The sequence below is a fragment of the Siniperca chuatsi genome, linkage group LG17, assembly GCF_020085105.1.
Source record: "Siniperca chuatsi isolate FFG_IHB_CAS linkage group LG17, ASM2008510v1, whole genome shotgun sequence".
NCBI classification, from domain to species: domain Eukaryota; kingdom Metazoa; phylum Chordata; class Actinopteri; order Centrarchiformes; family Sinipercidae; genus Siniperca; species Siniperca chuatsi.
Window position 1 is genome coordinate 6,832,897 of NC_058058.1, and position 24,883 is coordinate 6,857,779.

Sequence of the window (24,883 nt, forward strand, 5' to 3'; positions counted from 1 at the left end):
AGCCCAGGAGTCATGTTTAAAGAATTCTACAAATGAAAAACATTATTGCACTTAGCCTGAAAGTGAAGTTGCTAATGTTTTTGACTCTAATATTTAGAGCAGAGTAGTGTTCTCCAGGTTGTGCACTGACCTCAGATGGATCAGCGTTGAGCATCATGAGGCGAAGTTTCTGAGGGCTGACGCTGCTGAAGAAGACATCGAAGGAGCGTCCAATGGCCACAATGCTGTGGAAGAGAGACACTCTCTTCTGGCAGGTGTAGCCCGAACACCAACCGTGATCCTGAGGACCTGGACACAAAGATGCTCAACTGAATTAAAGACACATTCTTTCTATTTTTTAAACTGATTTTAGAGAAATGATTTAGATTTTTTCTGGGTTTTAGAACTACAGATCGTCCTACCGTTTATCAGATCCAAAAAGCCGTCTCCGAGCACAGCGACCGGGGACAGACGTCTGGTCTCTGTGTCAGAGTCAAGACTCTCAATCGCCAGCATCCTGTAGTTCAGCCCGAAACACTTGTAGCTCTGCCAGGAACTCATGTACATGCAGTCTTTCCTGATCACACCTAAGGACAAATGAAGCAAGACGGCATTTTGGAAATAAGTTTATTTCCTGATATCCCTGTCAGCAGAAGGGACACACAGGATAAGAAAGGTAGAGGTTTAATAACTTTTTAACTACTTCTACTTTCTCTGATTTTCTACAATAAAACATTTGACTCTCTGCAAGGTCTCCAAACACCAAGCATAAAACCAATAAACTAATGTATCAATTAGAATTTGTAGTGCTCATACTGAACCATGAATTTAAAGAAAATGAGTTTTTTGAACAAATATAAAAAATAATATTTGTCACAATATGAAACTGAATGCAGTGACTTGAACTTGGATGAATGAATGTATGATTACTGATTTTCTTTTCCTATAATTACAGTTCGGTTTTATTAGAAAATTAGGAATTAGAAAAGCAAAAGAGAAAACATTTACCTAAAGGTGGTAGAGCCAAGTGGAGCGACCACTACTGTGGTTTTAACTTGTTAGCTGAAACTTTTTTTCATGGACTTTTACTGTATTAGTGGGTACTCTAGAATCTGATTTGCAATAGTATTGATCTTTTTTTTTCTTCCAAAAAGACTCCCTCCGTTGGTCTAGTTACCTTTGTGTGGAGCGATCTGGTTCACAGGGATTCGGCTGCCGTTGAGGAAAGTGAGCATGACTTTCGGGATGCGGTAGTCGCCCAGCCCCCTCCTGGGATCACCTCCCCACTCGTACTCAGACTGGGGCACCACAGCTCCCACTGCACCCAGGAACGAACCGTCCACGTCCTTCAACAAGCTCTTCTTCTTCGCATCGCAGTCCATGTCCACACAGTCAGACGGGTTCACTTTACTGAAGCACAAAAACAGAAAGTTATTGATTTTATTTCATCATACACAAAAGAGCAGAAAGATGTCATCAAAATTGTATACCTTATAAGTTCAAAAACATTTCATGTAAAAATACACTTGTTTTTCTCAGTTTAAATCCTAAATTTAAGCAACATTTAATGAATTTATCTTTAGTTCGCTGCCAAGTGCAACCCTGAATAGTTACAGAGAACAGGAAAATAACAAACATCATTTTTACAACTTTGAAGACATTTTTAGGTCACTCTTTAACACTAAAATCAAATATTAATTTTCATGTTTCTCTTAAAACAATTTCTGTTGTTACATCATAGATTTTGCAATCCTGGTATTTAGTGATGTGCAATGATTTACCCTAGATCAGGCCTATGGATGAAGACTTTGGCCTCCTCTGTGCTGTCAATTATATTTATGCCTGAAACCTGCACAGGGTGCTGCAGGTCCTCGTTGAGCGGGTTGGTGATGAACATGAAGTTTGTCTCGCTGGAGCAGACGTTTCGGAAACCGACGAATGTCGTGTCTAGAAAGAGAAATAAGGAATATGTTTTTCTTCAAATCATTGTGAAGTTGTTTACAGCATCGTAACATGACATTTTCCAAAACCACTCTGGTCCCAAAGCTCAGAGCCTGAACTCACCCGTGACTGTCATCAGTCCTTTGATGGCATTGTAGTTGTTGTTCAGATGATGGACCATTGCTGGAGCGTTGTTGTGGTTAGATCCAAAAGTCGGCCAACAGATTCCAGATCTGCCACCTGTGAAAACAGTGTCAAGTAGAAATCTTTTCAGTTTAACCTGCCTGCATTTATACGGGAAAAAAGGATCAAATTCCAGAACTTTTCAATGCCGTTTACGTTCTTAGTTGCTTAAATTAAATTATCAAAATTACACAATTAGAAACTCTTTTTTAATTTATTCAAGATTTTTGTTATGTCAAGATGTTCAGGTTTTAATTTTTCATTCTAAAAGCTGTTTCTGTATCAACACAAATCTCTATCTCAGAGCTATCGGCAGAATGTGAGCCGAGACAGTCAACTTGGGTGATTTAAAAAAGGCCTTATTCTAAAATACAAAGGAAAATACAAAAACATTCAAGGCCCTTTAAAGCCTGTTGCAACCCTGTATACCCGTTTCTCAGCATGAATGTCACGGTATCCCTAAATTAAAACATGAAAATCACTAAAAACCTATCTACTGTACTTTGGAGCAGTGATATGTGGTGTTTTGCAGCATCGGGGAGTTTGTACTGTACCGTTGAGAGGTCTTGGGGCTCGATGGCCATCTGTGATTTTAATATTAAAGTCACTGGAGAGCAAAGTGTCTGAACAGCTGAAGTTCGGGCTGCTGCCAACAATCAAGGCGTTCTGGGAAAAGATGAGCATGAGGAAAATGAAATCTGTCAACTACTGTAGAACTAAATGATATGTGATGTAGTATGAGAGGAAAGGAAAAACTTGGAATGAGTGAATCAAAATAAACCCGCTCACCTGAATGTGTGCGGTTTTATCGGCGTATGCGTGGGAGAGAGAAGGAGGAGCGAAGATGAGCGGCATGATGCCCATCCCGTTGTCCACCAGGGTCACGTTGGAAACAACAACATCCGTGATGGTCTGTGAGGGGGAGAGGGAGAAGATGATCTTTTGTCACTTTTGTAAATAATCTGCGGCTCCTGGTCTTTATTTTCTCAGGAATCCTAACAAGTTTTTACATGTATATATGCATAATGTATCTTAAAAAGAGAGCAGAAACAGAATAAACTTCTGTTTAAGTTACTTCCTCCCATCCTCAGCAACACCAAAGAGACTCGGGTGACCGTTTCACAAAAGCAGTTTGTGAGCTCTGCTGACACACAGATTGCAAATGTTGTTGACGTCACGGTTCACAAACGATTGCTGGTCACAAATTGCTGATAAATTTGACAGCCCTACAAGGATTTGCATGCTCATGCAGGGGTTGCAAGAATGGCATTTGTTTTGATAAGAGAAACATGTCAAAATGAGCGAAAAGGAAAATGATCTTGTGTAGCAAATTTGATGAAAAGAGCTCCAGATTTATAAAATAGTCTTTGATCCCTAGAATGTTCATGTTTGGTATAAAAGTGCTAAATTAAAGGCCCTCTACTGTCACCTAGATTACAGCAGGCTGCTCATTTTGCTCTGTATATCTGGTCTCTATTGTTGTATATGAGTATTGTACTTTTTTTTTTTACCCTTGACATCACTTGACCTCAGGTTAAGAGGCACATCTCCACGCTGTTACCTCTTGATGCAGTCAAATTAAGTCAGAACATTGCTTTCTGAAATCAAGGCGTCAGAAAAAGAAGAGGTTCAGTATTGAAACCTGGAAGTAGATGCCGTAGTCAAAGCTCCTCCAGATGAAGAAGCCCTGGATGAGGCTGCAGCCGGGCAAACCGTCTTGGTTCAGATAGACTCCGAACAGACCGCCGTGAGCCTCGTTGTGAATCCACTTCTCATTCTCGTTCATATAACCTGCACAGGCAGAAGTCAGGGAGGATAAAATCTTTGAGCACTTCTGTTCTGCATCTTTTCCCTCAGTCTGAGCATTCAATGTTAGTTTTACCGTTCTGAAAGAAAGAAAATTTCAGGCCAGCTTTGGAAATTTAGCTGAAATGTCTCCTATCACTTTGGTTAAATAATTTCCGTTACCTGGACACGGTTCACCATCGATGCGATACGCGACTCTCTCATAACCTGCCACAATGTTATGTTGCAGCACAACATTTGTCCCCTCATTGACCTGAAGAAAACAGTACAGATCATAAATGCAGCAATAGATTTTTATAGGAGAAGTGGTTTATCTTGTATTTTGAGAGGATGGACCTCGATGGCAGCGTTCCAGGCGAAGTTGAAGGGCTCCTCTCTGTCCTGATAAGATCCAGGCCACAGTGTCATCATCACCAGGTTCCTCCTCACTGTTATCTTGTTGCCCCAAATTCTGATTCCTGCAAACAGGGACTCATGTTAATACTTTAAAGAGTTCCTGTTCATTGCTGGGGAAAATTACGTCACTTTGTTAAACTGTCTAAAAAGCCAGCAGGTGTTAAAAACCGACAGTACAGTGTTTACCTTCTCCCACAGTGTGGTGGACGATGTTATCGTCAACGTTCAGTCCCTCTGTCTCAAAGACTCCGATGGCTGGAGAGAAACCTTCGTGGAAAGCACAACCCTGAATGTACGAGTCTTCTCCTGAAACCTTTCAACACAAAAGAAAACAATATTCATTTTACACATTTAACAGATACTTTCTCCTTTGTAGTAAACTACAACAAGTCTAAACAGCACTTACTGGTCGTGTGAACGCCTGCTGAATGTTACAGGAGATAAAATATAAAGATTTTTCCCAGCTCTGTGATCCAGTTAGATGATGTAGAAGAAATGTTTTGAACCTGGTCTTTCTTTGACTAGTTATTTCTGTACAATTTCTTCACTTTGATTTTTTTATTGTTCTGATATAAAATGTGATACTCTTACTTTTCTAAAAGACTTTTTGCTTTTAAATTTTGCTGTATTTAAATTGTATTAAAACTAAAAAGTCCACCATTTTTGAGAGCCATAATTCTCCAAAAATCTAAAAAAATATTAATACAAACTTGTGATGGATATGTCTACCATCACACTTCCAGATTTATTAATTAGTACATTTTCAGGTGAATTTATTTTCATATTTGAACATAGATACAATTTAGAGGACTCTTTAAAACAAAGCACCTTGAGCGAATACATTTTTAAGTGTATGTAGCCTCCAGTTTAATTAAATATTCATGTAGTCCTGTAGTAGCTGTTGATGTGTGTGTGTATGTGTTTGTATATGTTGCTGTACCTCTCCCAGGTTGAGGAAGGCCACAGAGTAACGAGGGTCGGTGTAGTCGGTCCAGCCTTCCTGACCAGAGTGGAAGAACTCCACGTTCCTGATCTGAGCTTTGCCTTTAGGAATAAAATATCAAACAATGATGCGCTTAATGTGTTTAAATATACATATAATGTGCAAATAATGTAAATGAGTGTTAAGACAAAGCCATATCAGGGCTGAATATACATCTATGCACTTCAGACTGTAAGAAATAATAAAACTATCAGATGATGAATAATTTGATGAATCTTAATTTGGGGAAAATATAAGAACATGGCTGATGATGTATGTGTTATATGAAGCAATGAATGAATTATGAAAAAAATGAGTCTTAGCAGATAAAACTGGTGGTTTAACAGATTTGGTTCAAACTTTTTTTACTTCAAAAACTAGAATGAATAATGAGATCCTCAGTTTGTGCTGAGTTACAGGTGCAAAGGAGTTTCAAGGTTTCAAAAAGGAAAATGGTTAAAGACATAAAGCACAATGCATTATAACAAAAAAGCTGAAACTGTGTGCACCTAAACAAAATCTAACTGTAGACATTCCTGGGTCTAATCGATCTGGAAATCAACAACTTTAAACTGTCCTGAGAGGCACATAGGTCTGAAACTCCAGTTTAGTAATTACAGTATACGGTAAACACAGATTGAAACACACACGTTTTATACACTTATACAATAAAAAACTTACCTTTATAGTTGATTCCGGCCCAGGAGTAAGTGCCCACCAATAGTCTGGCTCCAAACGACTCCTGCATCATCTCTGGATACTCCTGACCGATGATCTTAATGTTTCTGGTCAGGAGAGCAACATCAGCCGCCAGAGTGTAGGAGAACGATGTATCTGAGACAGAGTAAGTCTCACCTGAAGGGAGAGAGCGAAAAAGAGGTCAGGATGGTTGTATTTCAGTATATTACAATAAAAATGAACACCATGACATACTGCACATCTATAACAACTGACAAATTAAAGTCATGTGCTAAATTTTAGTGCTGTCCTTGATTGGTAGTGGATATTTAAATGTTTAGAATTTCAGCTTTAAAAAAAAAAGTATTTTCCGAACAATAACTGGAAATAGTAGTTTAAATTAGATCTATCACATAAACAAGTCCCTTTGAGTCCCTTTGCAACATGGAAGTAAATGTCACAAATTATATTGCAGTATGTTTAACATCATTTTGCTTTTCTAGAGACAGATGTTGAACCGACCGATGTGAGTGTGGGTCAAAGACTGGTTCAAGGTCAGGACGCGGCCGTCTGCTGACACGGCGGTTATCTGACGTTTTTCTGTCTCCCACGTGTTGTAGCTGGTGGTGGAGATGCCGACCTCGTCTCCAACCTGCACACACAAGTACACATGTAAACAAATGATTGAATAGTAGCTTTTGCTGTAGTTGTATTAGTACTAAACACTGACAGGGCAGTGTAGTTTTAGCCATGTTTGATTTTATGCAAAAGCAAGACTTTACTTTACTCTAAATTTAGTACAGACTTAATCACATAAACAATTATTATTTGATTACTTCTGCTTTAAAAATCTTTACATTTCAATGCACAAACGCTGACTTAAAAGTAAAAAGATACCACACTGACCTGCCAGTCGACAGACTGCGTCAGGGTCAGAGTATTGGATCCAGCGTCAGCAGTGGCAGCGAGTTTGGTGTGGTAAACGTTGTGAGGTTGTCCATAGAGCTCTAGTGTACCAAACACACCTGTGGTACAACAAAACACACACTGAGTCAGTTTTGAAACATGTGACATCACACAGAGCATCCCCCTGGGCTGGGATTATTTATTTTATGGCATCATTTAATAAATAATATCACTTCTTTGTCAGTGTTTGTTGATCTCCATATGTGGGAAATATAGTTGCAGTGTAAACACTACAAAGTTACGTTAGCAAAAACGTTATATATTAGTTCAGGTGAGTACGTAACGTTGATTGCGATGCTGTTTTCTTACCCAGGACTTTGGATCCCTGATTGGGTCCGTTAGGCAGAGGCCAGTCAGGAGTGCGGTGGTTCCCTCTCAGTTTGATGTGCAGCTGACCTCTGAACGGCTCGTCATTCCATCCTGCAATCAGCCTGCCGCCCTGAAACAGCAGGAGACGCAAACATTACCTCACTCAACATACAGGCATCAACTATCAATCACACTGTGTGGGAAGTACTGTGATCTCCTTTTACTTAGATTATCTATTGATTTAGTTTGATTTATGTACTCAGTCATGGTTAACTGTTACTGCTGATTCTAACTACTCTTTATCTAATAACTCCACAGAGCCTTCTGTTGTTGCTGGCGGAGACATAAACTGACATTTATCAACACAAAAAGCTGTTTTTGTCACTTTTTAAAACGTTGACAACACCTCCTGAAACACATTTTGAAGGTAAATAAGTTAAATATAAGGTTGCCACTTTATCCCACCTTTCTTCTTCACTTGTATGCAGAGCGAGATTAAGTTTTCAAAAGAATATTTTAAAGTGATAATCTGGATAATCATGGAAATCAGAGAGATTACTGATCACACTGACCTGGATGGAGATGTAGACAGCGTCTACCACCACAGTGCTGTATTCAGGTGCAGCCCGAGCCTGTCTGGTGGACGAGCTGTTCATGGTGTTGGGGATCTCAAGAACTCCAATGACCGTCAGCTTGTTGAGGGGAGGAGTGTTGCTGTCCAAAACGACCCACTTCCCTGTGGTTTGACCATAAGATTTGGTTCAAACTGAATCTTAAGATATTGGCTCTTAAAATAACCAAAACACAATATTTTTTAATAAATTGTATCACCAGACAAGGTGCAGAGATTGTCTGAAAGTTAGTGACCGTATCCTCCTTCATCTTACAGTGAAGGAAATCATGGTATCATAGATAAAGTGTCAAAATCAAGCTTCTGACATGCAACCACTCAGGTGGATGAAAAAAAGAAAACACTGTCAACATAATGCAAAGTTCCCCATTAGTCTGTAGTCCTTTCGTTTGGTTTATTCAAGATTTTTGGTTTTCTTCTAGACATTACCTGAAGGGATGACCACATCAGCGCCCTCTGTTGGTACAGTGAAGTTATTTTCAGCTGAACTTTTCCAGAAAGAGGCATTAGACCACCGACTAAAGAAAAACACACAAACAAAGGACATCTTAGTGTTCGGAAGGCCAAACCAGAGTCAATATAATAACTATTTTCAGGAAATATATTGTGACTCTTCTTTTCTTTAGTAGTAACCCACTTCAAATCAACAGTGCTTGCTTTTGATGCAACAATTACTCCCAGTCCAGTTACAGCGATTTGTGGCGTTCCCTATGACGACAACTTCTCTGTCACATTGCAAAAGGTTTTGGCTTTCACTGCTTTACTGGGTAGGAGCCGTGTTACTCACCTGGCTACCACAGTATTATATTTTATTTTATATTATATTATATTCCTATGTTTTAGCTGCTACACTATTTTACTATTTTACACAGACACTCATTTCTAGAACATTTTTTAACCATTTAAATTAAAAACAGGTTGAAATATTCAGACTACACACTACAATAAAGGTTTTTAGGATTCACTAAAAACAAACAGTGACAATAACCCTATAATATACAATATATAACACTATGAAATGGGCCATTCAGCATAATGAGTACTCTTACTTTTAATACTTTTGGCTATTAATACTTACATACTAAGTAAGATTTTGAATTCAGGACTTTTACTTGCAAGAGAGCATTTGTAGACTGTTGTAGTATGTAACTAAGAGAGTAAGTGGAGGAAGTAAATGAGCTGAATCAACAAGCAAATCAACAAACTGATCAACAGGGCTGTCTGACTGTAACTAGTGAGTCTGAATTAGTTTGTGCCTTATCTTGACTAACATGTTGCAGTTGAGGGTTTAACATACATGAAGTTGTCAGGCCGGCGGGTGGGTAAGGGGGCGAGCGTGGCTGGAGGTGGTGGTGTAGGTGGGATGCAGTTGGGGTGGAAGCAGCGGTAGACCACCAAGTTTACTGCTGGGTCAACCAAGGAGCGGTCGACGCTGTTACGACGCCTGCGCTGGCTGGTCTTCCCAGACACTGCAGACATAGAACGATGTCAAATTAATGAAGATCTTTAGTATATAAAATGTCGAAAACGGTCCCAAACCCAAAGATATTCAATTTACAATCATATACAACCAGTAAAAACAGCAAACCCTCACATAGAAGCTGCAATCAGCAAATATTTGACTTTTTCCATTATAAAATACTTAAATGATTAATCAATCATCAATATTAGCGTTACAATTAAAAGATCAATATTAAAGTGTGTCTAACCGATGTAGTAGAGGTTATTGGAGCTGTTGTTGAAGTACCAGTCTCCGTTCTTGTTATTGCTGAAGCTCAGCGGCGTCGATGAGCCGTTCCTCTCATCGATGATACGGAATCTGTCTGGACTCTGGGTGAGGTTGTGGTTGATGATCACATATTGATCAGGCTGTGTCAGGGGAAGAAGAAACAAACCCCATCAATGTAAATAGGCATAAAAGCTGGTTTGAGATTTGATGTACATTTATAGTATTGTCCTGTTATTCGCTTGTATTGCTATCATATGAAGGATCTTTCATGTACCTTGAAGCCGTAGAATTTTGCAACATAAGAGATGTTGGTGATGTGGTCCATATTGTTAAAGTACCAGTTGTACGTTTGTCCAGAGGGCAGCATGGCCATCCAGCCAAACGGGTGAGTCATTCTCTTCTCCAAATAGGGAACCACACTGGTGCCTGTTATAGTGAGTTTAAAAGCAACACATTAAACAATAAAAAGTGGCCACATGTATAAGGGGTCACTAATGTACAGTATTTGTCAACAATTATAACTTCTCTAAAGACATATTTTATATTATTACAACTGTTTTACTATATTGTCATTGCTTATCTGTTTATACACCAGCCCCACTTATGGCTGCCCACAGGAGAAATTTTGTTATTGACAAATCATCAATAAACACTTCAGTCTGCTTACAACTACACTAAAGTGTGTTATAAACCATTTATTAAATGTTTATATACTGCTTATAAATACTAAATAGGGGGTAAAGTAAAGTGAACATATTTTCAACAATGTGGCAATTTTAAGTGATTGAAAACTAAAAAAATATCAGTTTGGCACATTTTTGGCTGCATTTCACAAATTAAATTCCATCAAACTCAACTTGATAAACAGGTTGCACAACTCTTCTCTGTGTGATCTGTTTATCAATTAGATTTTGATGGACTTAATTGCTTATGCTCACACTGGTTTGCACAGTCACAGTGTGCATTCTTAGAATTACATATTACACAATTTACAAAATAACTATAAGGTATCTGTGATCCTTTAAATATGTGGAGGCCGAAATTTGGAACAGCTTAACAGATGACGTGAGATACGTTAAATCTATTACAGGTTTTTAAAAACCGGTGTAAAATATTTTTATCAAAGGGAAATTAAAAAAGGAGAGATGCATGAATGAACTTAGTATTTTAGCAAAAGTTTGCTATTTGTAAACTTAGTAATATCTTCTATATTTAAATCTGCACGTCACAACTTTCATTTAAGTCTGTAATGTAACAGAAGCACAGCACTCTTTATTGCTAACATGATTTGGGGCAGCCATAGCCACCTTGGAAATATGCTATTTATAGTTTGTTTTATTTTTTTTTAATATTTTTTGTTTCTGTGCGGTCCCATGTTGGACTGAATTTGTATCTTTTGTTTTGTTTTTCTTCTTTTTTTGTTTTGTGAACTCCCATCAGCATTTCAGGACAGCAATCTACTGCAATTCCCACTAACCACCAATAGAGGTCAATAAAGATTACAGATAAGTTGCTGCTTCTTCAACAACAACAAACTGAGGTTTCAAAGCAGTACGTCTGTGTGTTTTAATACCATATGAGTTGGTTAAGATGACATCCTTGGCATTCAGAGAGGTCGGTGATGGCTGGTTAAATGCCAAACGATGGAAGTTGACGGTGTGGTCGCACACAGCGCCGGGGAAACCCACACTCCACTCGGCACTCTGGGAACAGTGAGCAGGGTCCAGCAAGGGGCTCATAGGGACGACTTTGTGATTGATGTTTCCTGAAAACAAGGAAACATGAGCAACACAGAGTTATATAATCCCTTTTGATAATATGTCTTATTTTCTGTCTTACTGATTTTTACACTCTGGCAGTTAATATCCTTGTAAATATTGTAAGTCTGGTCTGTATTTCAAGACCAAAACCAACAAATAATTGATCCTACTAACAAGTAGTGTGCATGTGTACCCAAAGCCTGATGTATCTTATTCCTCTGAGCCATAGAGCTCTATTGTTGTCCTAAAACTGTTAAAAACACATAAATATGCCACACTGTTGCACTGGGTGACATGTTCTTTCATTATCATAAACATGGGGACTGTAGTTTATTTTGGCTCAATCCCATATACACCATCCTGAAATACTCATTAGAACACAGAATGTGTATTATTCCGCCACTGAAAATAGTCCCCAACAAATGTACTATTCACTCCTGTTTCAGTAATGTTTGCTATAAACTACAGTGCCCAGCTGTTTTCGGACATTAGAGTCTTTTCTTCACAGGATTTGTTGACAATAAGAAAAATATAGAATATCACCAGACTCCTTAAATAACAATAATTTTCTGAAAAGCCCAAAGGATTGAGGGACTGATTAAAGATGTAGTTTGGAAAAATTCTACAACTTTTAAATTACATTAATATAACTAAGTGAGAAATATGTGCAAAAACATAAAAAAGGGAACACTAAGAGACTAAAGGCTGAGTACCTGTGAGGGAACCATCAGTGTCCACCAGCTGCACTTCATGCTCCCACCTGAAGCCGGCCTTGTTGGGTGAGTTGATGTATTGAACACCACTAAACCTGACAGCCCAGCCACCACACCGGTCCACACATTTCCCAGCAATTGATGTTACCCCGATGGCTGTGCAAGAGCTACGATCAAAGTTGATGAACTTAGTGTTAAGGACACTTAGGCCATCGTCCAATGGTGCAATGACACCTCGGCGCGTGCAGTAGTTATCTCCCAGTCCGAGCTCGTCCACGTGGCCCACGATGGTGCTGTTGGACATCGTCGCCCCTCCGTACTCTCCAAAGCTGCTCACAGCCCACTGCAAGATGCGCTTGGCTTCAATGCCGGCTTTCTCATTGTTGAGCATGATGAAGCTGTTGAACTGCACGGCGCCCACGTTGACCCACTCAGCACCTTTCTCACAGTTCCAGGTGGTGAGTGAGTGGAAGACAGCAGGCTTAGGGGTTACGGAGCGGCAGCCTCCGCTCTTCATGGGGAAAAAGTCTGAGAAGATCCAAAGGCCGAACCAGCCCTGAGAGTGCACGGTGTTGTTGTAAAACTCACCGAGGGGAACCCTGTTCTGGCAGATGTTAGGGTCGTAGGATGAGCCATCGGGGTGCTCGTGCATGCGGTACCAGAAGCCGAAGTGGGTGCCCCCAGCGGCAGCGTTGTGGCGGACGATGTTGTTGGGATTGGTGACCCAGTAGGCGGCGGGAGTGACGTCGTCGTTCAGCAGGCTGGTGCTTTGTTTGACAAACACAGCCAGGTTGTACTGCAGGATGTTCTGTGTCTCAATGCCGTCCTCGATGAAGAAGGCCCCTCCCATGATGTCGTAGATGACGTTGTGCTCCACCAGCAGCCGGTGGGTGTTGTGGATGGTTACGGCCCTGTTGAAGGTCTGATGGATAGCACAACCCCTAACGTATGACATGTAGTTGACGTCTCCCATCAGATGCCAGTGGATGGGATAACGTCCCAGCCTAAAGGCCTGTCCTGCATGGAAGACCTGTGGCATAAAAGCATAAAGATTTAAAGTTCATCATTTCAATTTGTGTAAATACAAATAAGTACATACAAAAGGAACAAAAATTAACAGATTGTGAAGATGAGGTGATTTGGAAAACATAAGTGATCTGATCAATTTAATTAGCTGTAAAGAACGAGTTAGAACAAGAAGTTTCAGCAGAGAAAGTTTTAAGCATTTCACCTCAACATATTCCAGTCTGCCGATCGCAAGATTCTTATTTGGTCTGGGTGCGTGGAACATAATGCAGCCTCCAAACTGATCGCTGCCGACCTCCTCTCCAAACCTTCCTTGGAAACAGGTTTGGGTGGCGAATTCACCTACAGCACAGGAACAGAAAGATGTTAATACTCTGTACCCCTATGATAATATACATGATGGTATTATCTCAAAATAAGTACAACAATGTAACAGGTACAAATGAAGCCTAAAGTGTAGGGGTCAAGCCTACAACACACACAATATTTTTAATATACTGTTTTGTGTCTTTGTTAAATTTCCCACTGTTAATTTCATTACATATATTTATAATTTAATAAAAAGCTATTATTTTTCTCAAATTGAAAGAGTTGCAGTATTATTCAATGCAAATTGCTGTTTGTTAACCTAAAGTAAAGCTAAAACAGTTAGTGTATGAATCGATTTATCGATTAACAGTCACATATTTTTTTCTGGTTCCAGCTGTTAAAATTTGATTATTTGCCGGTTTTCTTGGTTTATACACCTCGTGTTCTGGGAAATTAGTGGGTTAATTAAAAATGATAATAATATTTAGTTGTAGCCTCAACCCAAAGACACCGCAGTAACACCACTTGTTTTTGGTTTGTGAGGAAAGGATGGCAAGTTTTCATGTGTTAAGTTCATCTGACTCAACTTCTACAGCAAGAAAAAATATCTAGTAAAACCTTTCTAAACCAACTGGAAAATATCTACAATACATGTTGGTGAATCTGAAGTTGTTGAGAGTTTGAATATACAACAACGTTAGGTCTCTTATTCTTTACTTTTACAGTGTAAAATTAAATCAGAAAAGTTCAACATCATCCACTAAAACACATTACCTGTGTTAAAGCCATCGGGACAGGCTTCGATCTGGTCGTTCCATTCTTGGTGTTGGGAGCCTCGTACCACGATGTTCCTGGTGAGGAGACCCACCTCAGCTCGGCCCTCAAACATTGTACCATCAGGCAGCGTGACGGTAACCCCAAGGTGAGTGTACTTGAGCGGTTCGGTCAGGGTTAGAGTCTTTCCATCAGCCGACACGGCGGCGATCTTCCTCACTTCGTTCTCTCTTTGACTGTGCCTAGAAACAGAAATAAGTGATTTCTACCTGCAGCTCCATAACTTTGTTTTATCAATTTCAATCCATAGAATATAAAGTAATACAGTTAATGTGATTGGCCTGCTCAAAGCTTTGAAAATGGGACTTAATAAATCATTAACCGTGTAAAGCCAAACACCTGTGACTTTGTCCTGTATACTTTTGCTTATGACAGAAAATATTAAAATGAGAACTTAAAATGAGAACTTAAATTTCTGCTGAATAATTACGTGATCATACATTTCAGTGGTGCGAGATTTTTATGCTGCACTGTTTTATTTCAACTTTAAAGGATTTGATTACTTTATAGGATTTGGTTAATGTCAGGTATAATCCTGACATCTCCTCTTCGGGGGGGGGGGTTCAACATCACACACACTGTTATGAAACAACCTGTCACATATCAGCCTAGAGTTGTGTGTGTTTATGTCTTCACTCACACGCTGCCTTACAAAAGCAGAGAGCAGTAACTACAGGAACAGTGAGAGAAGGATTTAAAGTTTAATGGCTCTTAGCCAAATTGTGTAACATATTTAAGTTGTAAAACCTTAATTTTAGTTAGTTTAATTTCTTTTTAGGCTGATAATTAATCATACTCACTAACTTTACATGAAACCTAAAAAAATACTGCACTCTATGTTTGGACAATCTAAACACAGTATCTACAAACAAAATATGTTATAAGGGTCTAGTTTAATAAATTAACTTTTAGTTAAATACATTTAAATATTTGATTTAAAAGTAGTTTAACCACATGAAATCACGTGAAATCAGACGCTGCAGAGGCGGTACTTACTGCTGCATTGATAAGCTAGGCTAGTTAGCTTTTAGCGGGACTAGTTTATCTGGTGTCTCTTTTTTCTCCATTATGATTTGATTTAGCTACTGCCTTTTTATGCGATACAACAAACTCAATTATTAGGATGTTGGAGCATCAAAATTGATTTTTCAAATACAGGAAAGAGGAAAAAGTGGGTAAATTAGCTGTAACTAGCCAGAGTGCAGTCACAGCAGTTTGGTTTTCACATGCTGTTATTTTTAATTTATGTAAAAAAAATACATTTTAATAAAAATTACAATTTAAACTGCATACTAATTTTAATATGTTAAGGTAAGATGTCAAAAAGTCAGATTCTTGTCTTAACTCAATTTTGATCAAAAATGTAGTTACTACGTTTTGACTTTGTAGGGCGGAGGTATTCATTGTATTTTAAAAAAAGCATTTTCCTAAATAACTCTGGTTTCTGGTAAGACATGCATGAATTTGAGAGCTCGATGTACCTGTTGCCGGTGGAGGCGATGACAATTTCGTCTCCAGCTTTCCATGTCACTGCTTTCATCAGGGTCAGTGTGATGGAGCCATTCGTCGCCGTCTGGGCCAAGTGGGTCCAGGGGACAGGAACTGGAATACCTGGAGAAACAGGTTGTCAACAATGACTTGCACCTGAGGAGGTAATGTGTCACTCATTATAACAAACCTGCATTACACAAAACCAGTTTACCAGTTTAGAGATGACTGTAATTCAGTGGTGGTATTCCTGATCTTTTACTTAAGTAGTAAAACAACAAAGTAAAAATACAGTATTTCCCAAAATGATAAACAATTCCCTTAAACATGCTACTAAATGTCCTTAAAATCTTTTCTTTGAAAATTGTACCATCTTAGTGGACATAAATGTGGTTTTGAAATTTAACCACTTGTATCAGGTAAGCTTTTTAAGGATAGAACATTTTATAAAGAAAAAACCTCTGATAATGTACAAACTGTTAACATTTACTGCTGGAAATAAAAAAGCATGTTGCTGTCCAACACTTCCCTAGCTTACTGTATAATAACTGCAGGGGTGGAAAGTAACAAAGTACATGAACTCAAGTACTGTACTTAAGTATAGTTCTTATGTACTTTACTTGAGTATTTCCATTTTATGCTACTTCATACTCCATTACATTTAAGAGGAATATAACAACCTTTTTACTCCGCTACATTTAAGAGACAGCTATAGTTACTAGTTATTTTGTGGATTTTGCACATTATTTTTCATGTTTTTTTTCCAAAACATATGATTACTTTCTAAAACATGATGCCTTGTTTAGTGAAAAAAAAAAACTGCCAGTTTAGTAGGAATATTTCAACCCATTTTCAATGCAAGTCAGCTTGTTTCAAGATTTTCTTTAGCACAGGGGTGCTGGTGTCAATTTTTTTATAATTCTAGTGCCGCAACCTGCCTTATTCAATCTTGTTTCAAGATGCACTAATTTCTATAACATTTGATTTAAATTAAAAACAGCTTGAAATATTCTTACTTATTTCTTATTCTTACTTTCCTTACGCAAAATAAGATGTTATTCGCTTCCTTGCTGAGAGTTAGATGAGAAGATTGATATCTGTACAGTAAATATGAAGCTACAGCCAGGAGATGGTTATCTTATCTTTACACACAGACTGGAAACAGCTAGCCTGGCCCAAAGTCTGCCTGCCAGCACCTCTAAAACTCACAAATTAAATCTTGCTTGTTTAATCTGTACAAAAAGCTTTTGAGGTGCTGGTAGGCAGATTTTTTTTCTTTGGACAAAGCCAGGCTAGCTGTCTCCCCCTGTTTACAGTCTTTATGCTAAGCTAAGCTAACCGGCTGCTGACTGTAGCTTCACATTTAGCATACAGACAAGAGAGCGATATTGATCTTCTCGTCTGTTTGAATATGTTTGCGTGTGTTCATACCATGCAGGTCCAGCACTCCCTCTCTGACAGCCAGCGTCTTGGTTCCATAAACAGGAAGTTCAGGTGAGCGCAGGTTTCCATGAAGTGTGATGATGGCTTTGTGCTGGAATGGCGCACCCTCCTGGCCGATCTGGAGCCGTCCGCCGTCTGTGATTAGGATGTTTTCTGCCTGCAGCTCGATGTCCGCTTCATCAAATACCAACGTCCCTCCTGAGCACAAAGAAACAACAGGTTACAAACTAAATACTGGTGGAAAAACAGAGTTGTATGTTCTTGTACTGAGCAATTACACTGTATGTGAGGTCCTCAAGCTCGGGAAGTTGGAATTTCACAAATATTTTTTCATCTTAATATATTATTCTATTGGCACCAGTTACACAAATACAATACTGAATTCAGAAAACGCTTGTTTGTGTCCTAAAAAAATCTTTTCTAGTTTTATCTTGAGTGACCAGAAGATGAGAAAAAAAAAGAAAAACATACAGGTAAATACAGAAAGGGAGAAAAATCATCAGTTCAGAATCTAAAACAAAACTTCTGTGTCATTACAAATACACAATATCCGTATGTACATATGTCCAACATTAGAAGAAAAAAAACAACCCATGATAAAGTAATTTTTGTACCTTGAATAAGGAGCATTTTCAGCACAGGGGTGCTGGTGTCCAGCAGGATGGTCTGGCCTTTGGTGATGACAGCGAACGAGCCACTCTCGGGTGGAGACAGACCACCCCACGTGAACCTGGACGACCACACGTCAATGTAGAAGAAATCTGCATTGTCCTAAAGAAAGAGACAAATACTGGATTAAGACAAACACGTACTCTAAAGGTATGAAATCAGTCTGATTATATTGTTGATGTGAAGCTGAAACAGACATGACATGATCTAACCATCTTGGCGATGCCTCTGGTCTCCTATGCGGACTCTGACTTTGGTTTCCTGAGACTGTTGCTGAGCGTTTGTCACACAGATGATGTGTGTGTTGTTGGTGGATTGAAGGTCACACACAGACCCTGCGATCGTCACGTTGACTTCATTCATGTCAGTGCTGTAAGGTGGGAAAGTGAGTGAACGTGATGAGATTCAATGAGGTGGGATAGGGATTATTTAACTGATGAATCGCTGCATCAATGCTAGATAACAATATACTATACCATGTGATATACTGTAATATAATATAATATGATATACATTACTTTAACATACCATATCATACTACAAAGTACCAAAATATCATTAATTCCATGTTAGAATTTAATATAGGATAATATAACACAACAGCATGTTAGATTATACTATACTATACTATAATATAATATATCCTATATATTATCCTAATATCATATAACATAATATTATGTTACATTATGTTCTAATAATATATTATATTATTATCTTGGATGGTATTGAGATTATATGAATCTGTGTTAAGGTACATTATAGTTTAGTATATAATGTATAATAATATGTTAGTAGTTTATTATAATTTTATACTAAAATAGAACAGAATCGAATATATAAAAGATTCTATAACATACTGTACTTAACGTACTATAATGTAATATAACTGTTTAATCTCATATATTAAAATATAATATAATTATATTACATTATATTATGTTATATTATTTTATAATATAATAAATTATATCATTGTGCATGCTATTGTATTACAAAATACTATATGAAATTACGTAAAATGACAAGATATAACATATAAGAAACTGTGTTATGGTACGTTGCTGTGTAGAGGTATGTTATGTTAAAGGTATGTTATTGTATCATTTATGTATCACGATATAATAACGATTCAAACTATATGATATAATGCATACACTGTTGTCTGTTCATTGTAATGTGTTGTTAATGGGCAGTATGAGCTGTCCTTCTGGCTGTGTATGTAAAAGTGTACACTGAAGCTTTATTCTTCGCATTAAGCCCATTGAAAGCATAGACGTCCCATGAAACATAAGCAATTGTGTTGTTGAGCGCTTAATTCTTAACCAGTGGTCTGTAATCCGGGTGTGGCTCTCTGTTGTGTCATCTGTACTCTGCAGAGTCTCTTCCTTTACTGCACCTGAAACCGGAGCCGGTGATTGTGAGCCGGGTGCCTCCAGCAGTTCCTCCCCTGCGTGGATAAACCTCGGTGATCACTGGAGTCAACTGAGATTTGTAGGTGAAGCCATTTGATATGTTGATGGCATCCAGCTGGTTAAAGACAGCAACCACGCAGCTCACCTCTGACTGAGTGCCTGAGAGCAGACACGACACCCACACGCACACAGACACAGCAACAAAAGGACAAGAAGAATCAAAATGCGTGTTCAGAGATAACAAGCAGCCAAAGATGTTTCATCGTCCATGACAAGTTATTGTCTTCTGACATGCCTGTCATTTTCTCTTGCGATGAAAGGCTGACAACAGACTCTGTCTCAATTAGTGCATTTAAAGTTCAACTTAGACAAAGACTGTTTTTTTATGAGTCTGGAACCAAATATCATAATCCAGTAGGAACACATTCTTTCCAAAGACAAACTTAAAAAAGCACTTTAACCCATTAACCCCTTAACCTTTACTAGAAAGATGAAAAGCTGTTGACTGGAACAAGGTTTGGTTTGGCTGTTCTTGAACCCTTTAGATTACAGTCATGATCCTGGTCTCTTCAGAGATCAAAGATTATTTTTCGGAGTTTATTATCAAAATGTAAGAATTAGTGTAAGTGATACTGAACCAAATTTAGATGGGCATAAACATGGTAAAAATGTATCCTCACAGGTTGATCTTTGTTAATTTTGTTTTTCTATTTTGCTGCTCTGTTCTGTATGCACTCCTGTTAGAAAATAAGCAGGTTGTAAAATGGTTTACACAAATTTAATCGTAAGGCTTTCAAAAAAAGTATAGTTTTTCAAGGTTGATTAAGAAATCGAACAAATGCCATCCCAAATAAGGTAGTAACCTCTCCTCCTCACCAGTACTCAGGCTGCTGCTTGATAAGGGGTAGTGTTACTACAAGATATACAAGGTTTAGTTTCAGAAATCATGATGAAATTGGTCATTGTGCCTCCCACAATAATGGCAGGTTTACAATAAATAGTAAGTAAAAATTAGAAATACTATGAACATCACTGTGTTGTTTATGTACTAACCCCACTTAAAATCACCACAAGGTCCAGAACAGCTAATATGGACCTTGTGTTGAGATTGTTGCCTGAATTGCTGTTTCCAAGGTAAAAAAAATTAACTAAAACAGTGTTCAGTTTCTTTGATAGAGACCTGACACTTAATGAAAGATAATATTGTATTTGCATCTATACACCAGTACAATTGTAACAGAGTGTACCGGCATGTTTTAATTGTCTTATTTTATTTATTGTTTTGTTATTTTTCTTTGTTTGGTCTGAGTAGATCGTCCTGGTGAAATAAAGTAAACTAAACTTACCGTTGTTAAATGGAGACTGGCAGTACAGACGGGTCGATGTCGACATTTCTCTGTAAACTTCACACTCCTTCCCGCAGATCATCACAGTGGAGTTGAGTGGGTCAAACCCAGAACCCTGCACCGACAGCAGAGCACCGCCACCAAAACTGCCTGAATCACAGATGAGGGACGAAGAACTTATTCAGCAAGAAAATATTCAACTTGAATTGTGAGGCATTACAGCAGCAAAGAAAACAAAGAATGCGAGGATAAAGATAAAAGCTGCAATAAACAAAGTACTGCAAAAGCACCAGTGAAAACATATTGTTTTACTATGAAAGATTAAAAATATAAAATATAAATATATATAAATATATAAAACATTTTAAGAGAGGATGTTTCCATAAGGCCAATTCTCTCTTCCAATTCCTGTTGAGGACTATACTGTAGGTAGCTGTAATGGACTTGGAGAGGCCTTGATTGAACAGCCCACCCCTCTTTATAATGAGCATTATTTATTTATTTATTTCCTTATATTAATTTTAATCTATTTTATTTTAATTGTGAGGAACTTCAGTATATAGCCTGACCAATGTTGACCTGGTCTGTTCTGTTGCTTTATTCTATTTATTTAGTTGTTTTTATGTTCTATTAAAAGAAATACAAATAAAGTAAAAAAAAATATTACAGATTGTTCTGGGAATAGAGCAGCTCAAATGCATTTTGCAATATGTAGCTATAGAGGTTTGAAAGAAAAGTAATCTATTTACTTATCTAAACCAAAGCTTTTGATTTCAGATCAGCTAATTTATTTGATGTGTATTTGATGTGTTGTGATTTGGCTTTTTGGGCGTTTATTTTCAGTTGTCTCAGTTGACTGCTGTATTAACTTACTGTCTACACAGAGTGCCATGGTATTGCTGATAACAATAAGTGTGCATTTACCTTTACATTCACTACTTATCCTGTATATTCTGTATGTGTGACCCTACCGTGAATATAAAATAATGAGAATATGAGTGTGCATCGCTGAAGGCAAGCATACTGTCGAGAAAGATGCAGTTAAATGGTTTGTTTAGACTGTCTCTCTGCTTACCCTCGTTGGGCTGCACGCTGCTCAGAGTCAGCTCATATCTGAACATGACATCTGACTGGGCGTGACCTTTGACCTGGTGATGCAGCATGACTGGGTACGCCCCCCCTGGGTTGTCTCCTGCAGTGCACTGAACTTGTGTATTGGAGACTGTGGACACATTGCAAGGGACGTGGTTTATGGTGACGGAGATGAGCTGAGAGTCGGTGCCAAATCCTGAACCTGTCAGTGTGATGACTGCACCGCTCGGCCCTGTGGGAAATAAACAGAGAGGAAGGCAATGTAATGAGAGAAAGGTTACACAGGACTGGATGGATATAATATGAACATAATACATTGTATGCTTTTGTCGGCCAGATTCATTGACATATGTTGTCAGGTTAAAATCAAGTTACTTTAATTATGGCGGATTTATTGTTTTTACTGAAATTGTAGGGTTACATAAAGCCCTAAAAGTTTTCTAACCCATGCAAAAAATTACTTTTATTAAAAACAAGCACCCCCTTTTTTTGTGCACAAAGCCTTAAGATTACAGTCATGATCCTGGTCTCTTCAGAAAGATTACTTTTGATTGGAGTTTACTATCAAAATGTAAGGATTAGTCTAAGTGATACTGAACCAAACTTGGTAAACATAAACATGGTAAAAATGTACTTTTCTTTCCTCACAGGTTGATCTTTGTTAATTTGTTTTTCTATTTTACTGCTCTGTTCTGTATGCACTCCTGTTAGAAGATAAGCAGCTGCTGTCAGGGTGATATTGGTTGTAAAATGGTTTACACAAATTTAATCGTAAGGCTTTATGCTTTCAAAAAAAGTATAGTTTTTCAAAGTTGATTAAGAAATCAAACAAATACCATCCCAAATAAGATAACAAACTCTCCTCCTGACCAGTACTCAGGCTGCTGCTTGAATAAGGGGTAGTGTTATTATGACTACAGACTGTAGAGGACCATAATTACCAGTGGTGGGGCTGATGGAGCTGATGACAGGAGTGTGGGCTGCAGAGTAGGTGAAGTTGAGAGGAGGATACTGCACTGAAAAGACCTGGACGTTGACGGTCACCAGCCCCACGCCGTGAGGAGACGTCAGGCAGCGAAGCTGACCCGGCATCACCTCCTGAATCTTGCAGGGTTGGCCACCGACCATCACGCTGGTGTTACCTGGAGCGAAGCCATTTCCAGTGAAGACAAGAGAGGTTCCTCCTGCCAGGCTGCCCACATCGGGGTTCAGGACGGCTTGGGCACGGCTGCTCAGGGTGACAGGACCGGATGCAAGGCCTTTACTTCGCACAATCACTTTGACTGGGTGGTCGCCTGCAGGCAGAGCGTTAACTCTCACCGAAATGTTGCCATCAGTCACGGCAGTGACCTCCAGCTCTGTGGTGCTGGCAAACACTGCCACATCATCCACATGGCTGCCAAACCCTGAACCAGAGATGGTGACAGTGGTTAGATCGCTGATGCTGTTGGGGGAAATACCAGTGACCTCAGGAGTGACAGAGGAAGAGTACATGAAGGAGCAGTTTGAATGACAGGAGCTTTGGATCCTGCCAGTGCGATAAATGACATCTCCGGTGTGTGGCTGAGAAGGAGAGGTGTCACAGATGATACAAGTGTAATTTACTGACACAACAGTGCACGGCTCACTGGCTACAGTAACTTGTCCTTCAGAGAAGCCAGAGCCGTGGAGGAAGAGCCGTGTGTGGCCGGTGGAGCTGCCAATAGGAGGCGAGACTGAATTGACCACAGGTAGAACCACAAAACGGCGGCCGAGCTCTTTTGGTACAGCGATTATGGCGCTGCCAAGGTTGTTGACTCTGAGGGCCATGGGGAGAGCGACGCCGATGGGAAGTTCGCTGTTGTAGCTGAGACGGCAGTTGATCTCAGAGTTAGAGCTGTTGATCACCTGACAGGGCTGATCTCCCACTGTCACCTAAAGGACACAGAGATAACAGTATCAGTCACAACAAGCTCTGTACAAGCATTCACTTTATTTAATAAGGTGACTGAACTCGAGGCTGAGAAAAACACGGTTTAGTTTTGGATACAGACACAATGATGAGAAAGGATCTGGAGTAGAAAGATTTTTTTTTGTCTACAATCTGGAAAAACACACTGGTGGTAACAGATTAATTGCTTGTTTTATACATTATAAACTGTGACTGAAATGTAATGATCATTGTAAACAAGAGCAATAGAGTGTTTAAATATGTTTAGCAAAATTCCCTACTTTTTGTTCAGATAAATAAAATCATCAGTCTAATTATCCTGCAGGCTTGCCAAATACAGACATACTAATGCAAATCAAACCATTCAAATAGTTTTCTTTCTTAGTTTTAAAAGCTGAAGATGCAGACTGCTGGCAAAGTTACTGATAAAAAGTGTAAATGTTTGCAAAAAAAGAGAAAGGAAAAAAACCCCATAACAAAACAAAAACTCAAATTGGGACATTGGGCGTTCCACTGGATTTACTGTTGTTATTGTACAAACTTGAGAGATGTTGACTTTATAAAAGATTATTTCAAGACTAAATTATTATAGTTTTGTTGCACTGAAGAACACTACTGTATGTGCTCTCCAGCACCATATCTCAGTGAAGGGTTAGTGGCGCAATAGTTTATATCAATTTTATGATATCAAGTTATAACAGGTGCTCGTATTACATCTATTTAATTGTCATTAACAACAAAAAGAAGAAAGTACCTGAATACTTACCTAATAATTTTAACATTTCAATACATTTTAAATTTAAATCCATTTAGATATGAGTCACAGAAACGCTGCTTACCTCATTAGCGCAGGCAGTGTCGCTGAAGCCTTCGCCCTGAATGTGGATGAGCTCTTGGTATGATCCCTGGTTGGGAGAGATGGAGTGGACTGTGGGAGTGGAGCAGGCGGAGGTGATGAAGGAAAGGCCATCTGAAGTCTCATTGGTCTGCTGGCACTGTGGGGAGGCGACGCACTGTGGGGCTGCTCTGGAGACGCGACGTGAACCTGAAGGGGAAACAGTTTAATCCATTGATTATTTGCAAACTTGGAATTGTCCAGACTGGACGCTGTTGGATGTTGAGTTTTTGTCCAGTCTATCTAAAAATATAAGATTTATTTTCTCTTAAATATGTCAAATAATATAAATGATTACACCTATGCTTTGATGAGTTGTTGTAGAAAGATCCTCAAGGAACTCCTCAGTTATTATTTTCAGAT

At 38.8% G+C, this 24,883-nt stretch overlaps 1 protein-coding gene across 1 annotated transcript in view; it reads right to left on the reverse strand.

Annotated features, from left to right (window-relative positions):
* Positions 1 to 24,883, reverse strand: part of pkhd1l1.1 (PKHD1 like 1, tandem duplicate 1) — a 48,076-nt gene that overhangs the window by 3,699 nt on the left and 19,494 nt on the right. The window contains 35 exon segments of the mRNA XM_044171989.1: positions 131 to 288; positions 402 to 566; positions 1,157 to 1,389; positions 1,761 to 1,926; positions 2,044 to 2,160; positions 2,658 to 2,769; positions 2,893 to 3,015; positions 3,746 to 3,894; positions 4,072 to 4,162; positions 4,246 to 4,367; positions 4,492 to 4,618; positions 5,246 to 5,349; positions 5,969 to 6,142; positions 6,488 to 6,617; positions 6,872 to 6,990; positions 7,241 to 7,370; positions 7,813 to 7,976; positions 8,301 to 8,389; positions 9,169 to 9,340; positions 9,581 to 9,740; positions 9,875 to 10,026; positions 11,174 to 11,365; positions 12,074 to 13,103; positions 13,305 to 13,441; positions 14,183 to 14,424; positions 15,724 to 15,853; positions 17,162 to 17,371; positions 17,788 to 17,944; positions 18,055 to 18,072; positions 18,074 to 18,212; positions 19,242 to 19,416; positions 20,604 to 20,753; positions 21,679 to 21,927; positions 22,637 to 23,609; positions 24,465 to 24,670. Of these exon segments, the coding sequence (XP_044027924.1) occupies positions 131 to 288; positions 402 to 566; positions 1,157 to 1,389; positions 1,761 to 1,926; positions 2,044 to 2,160; positions 2,658 to 2,769; positions 2,893 to 3,015; positions 3,746 to 3,894; positions 4,072 to 4,162; positions 4,246 to 4,367; positions 4,492 to 4,618; positions 5,246 to 5,349; positions 5,969 to 6,142; positions 6,488 to 6,617; positions 6,872 to 6,990; positions 7,241 to 7,370; positions 7,813 to 7,976; positions 8,301 to 8,389; positions 9,169 to 9,340; positions 9,581 to 9,740; positions 9,875 to 10,026; positions 11,174 to 11,365; positions 12,074 to 13,103; positions 13,305 to 13,441; positions 14,183 to 14,424; positions 15,724 to 15,853; positions 17,162 to 17,371; positions 17,788 to 17,944; positions 18,055 to 18,072; positions 18,074 to 18,212; positions 19,242 to 19,416; positions 20,604 to 20,753; positions 21,679 to 21,927; positions 22,637 to 23,609; positions 24,465 to 24,670 (6,965 nt within the window).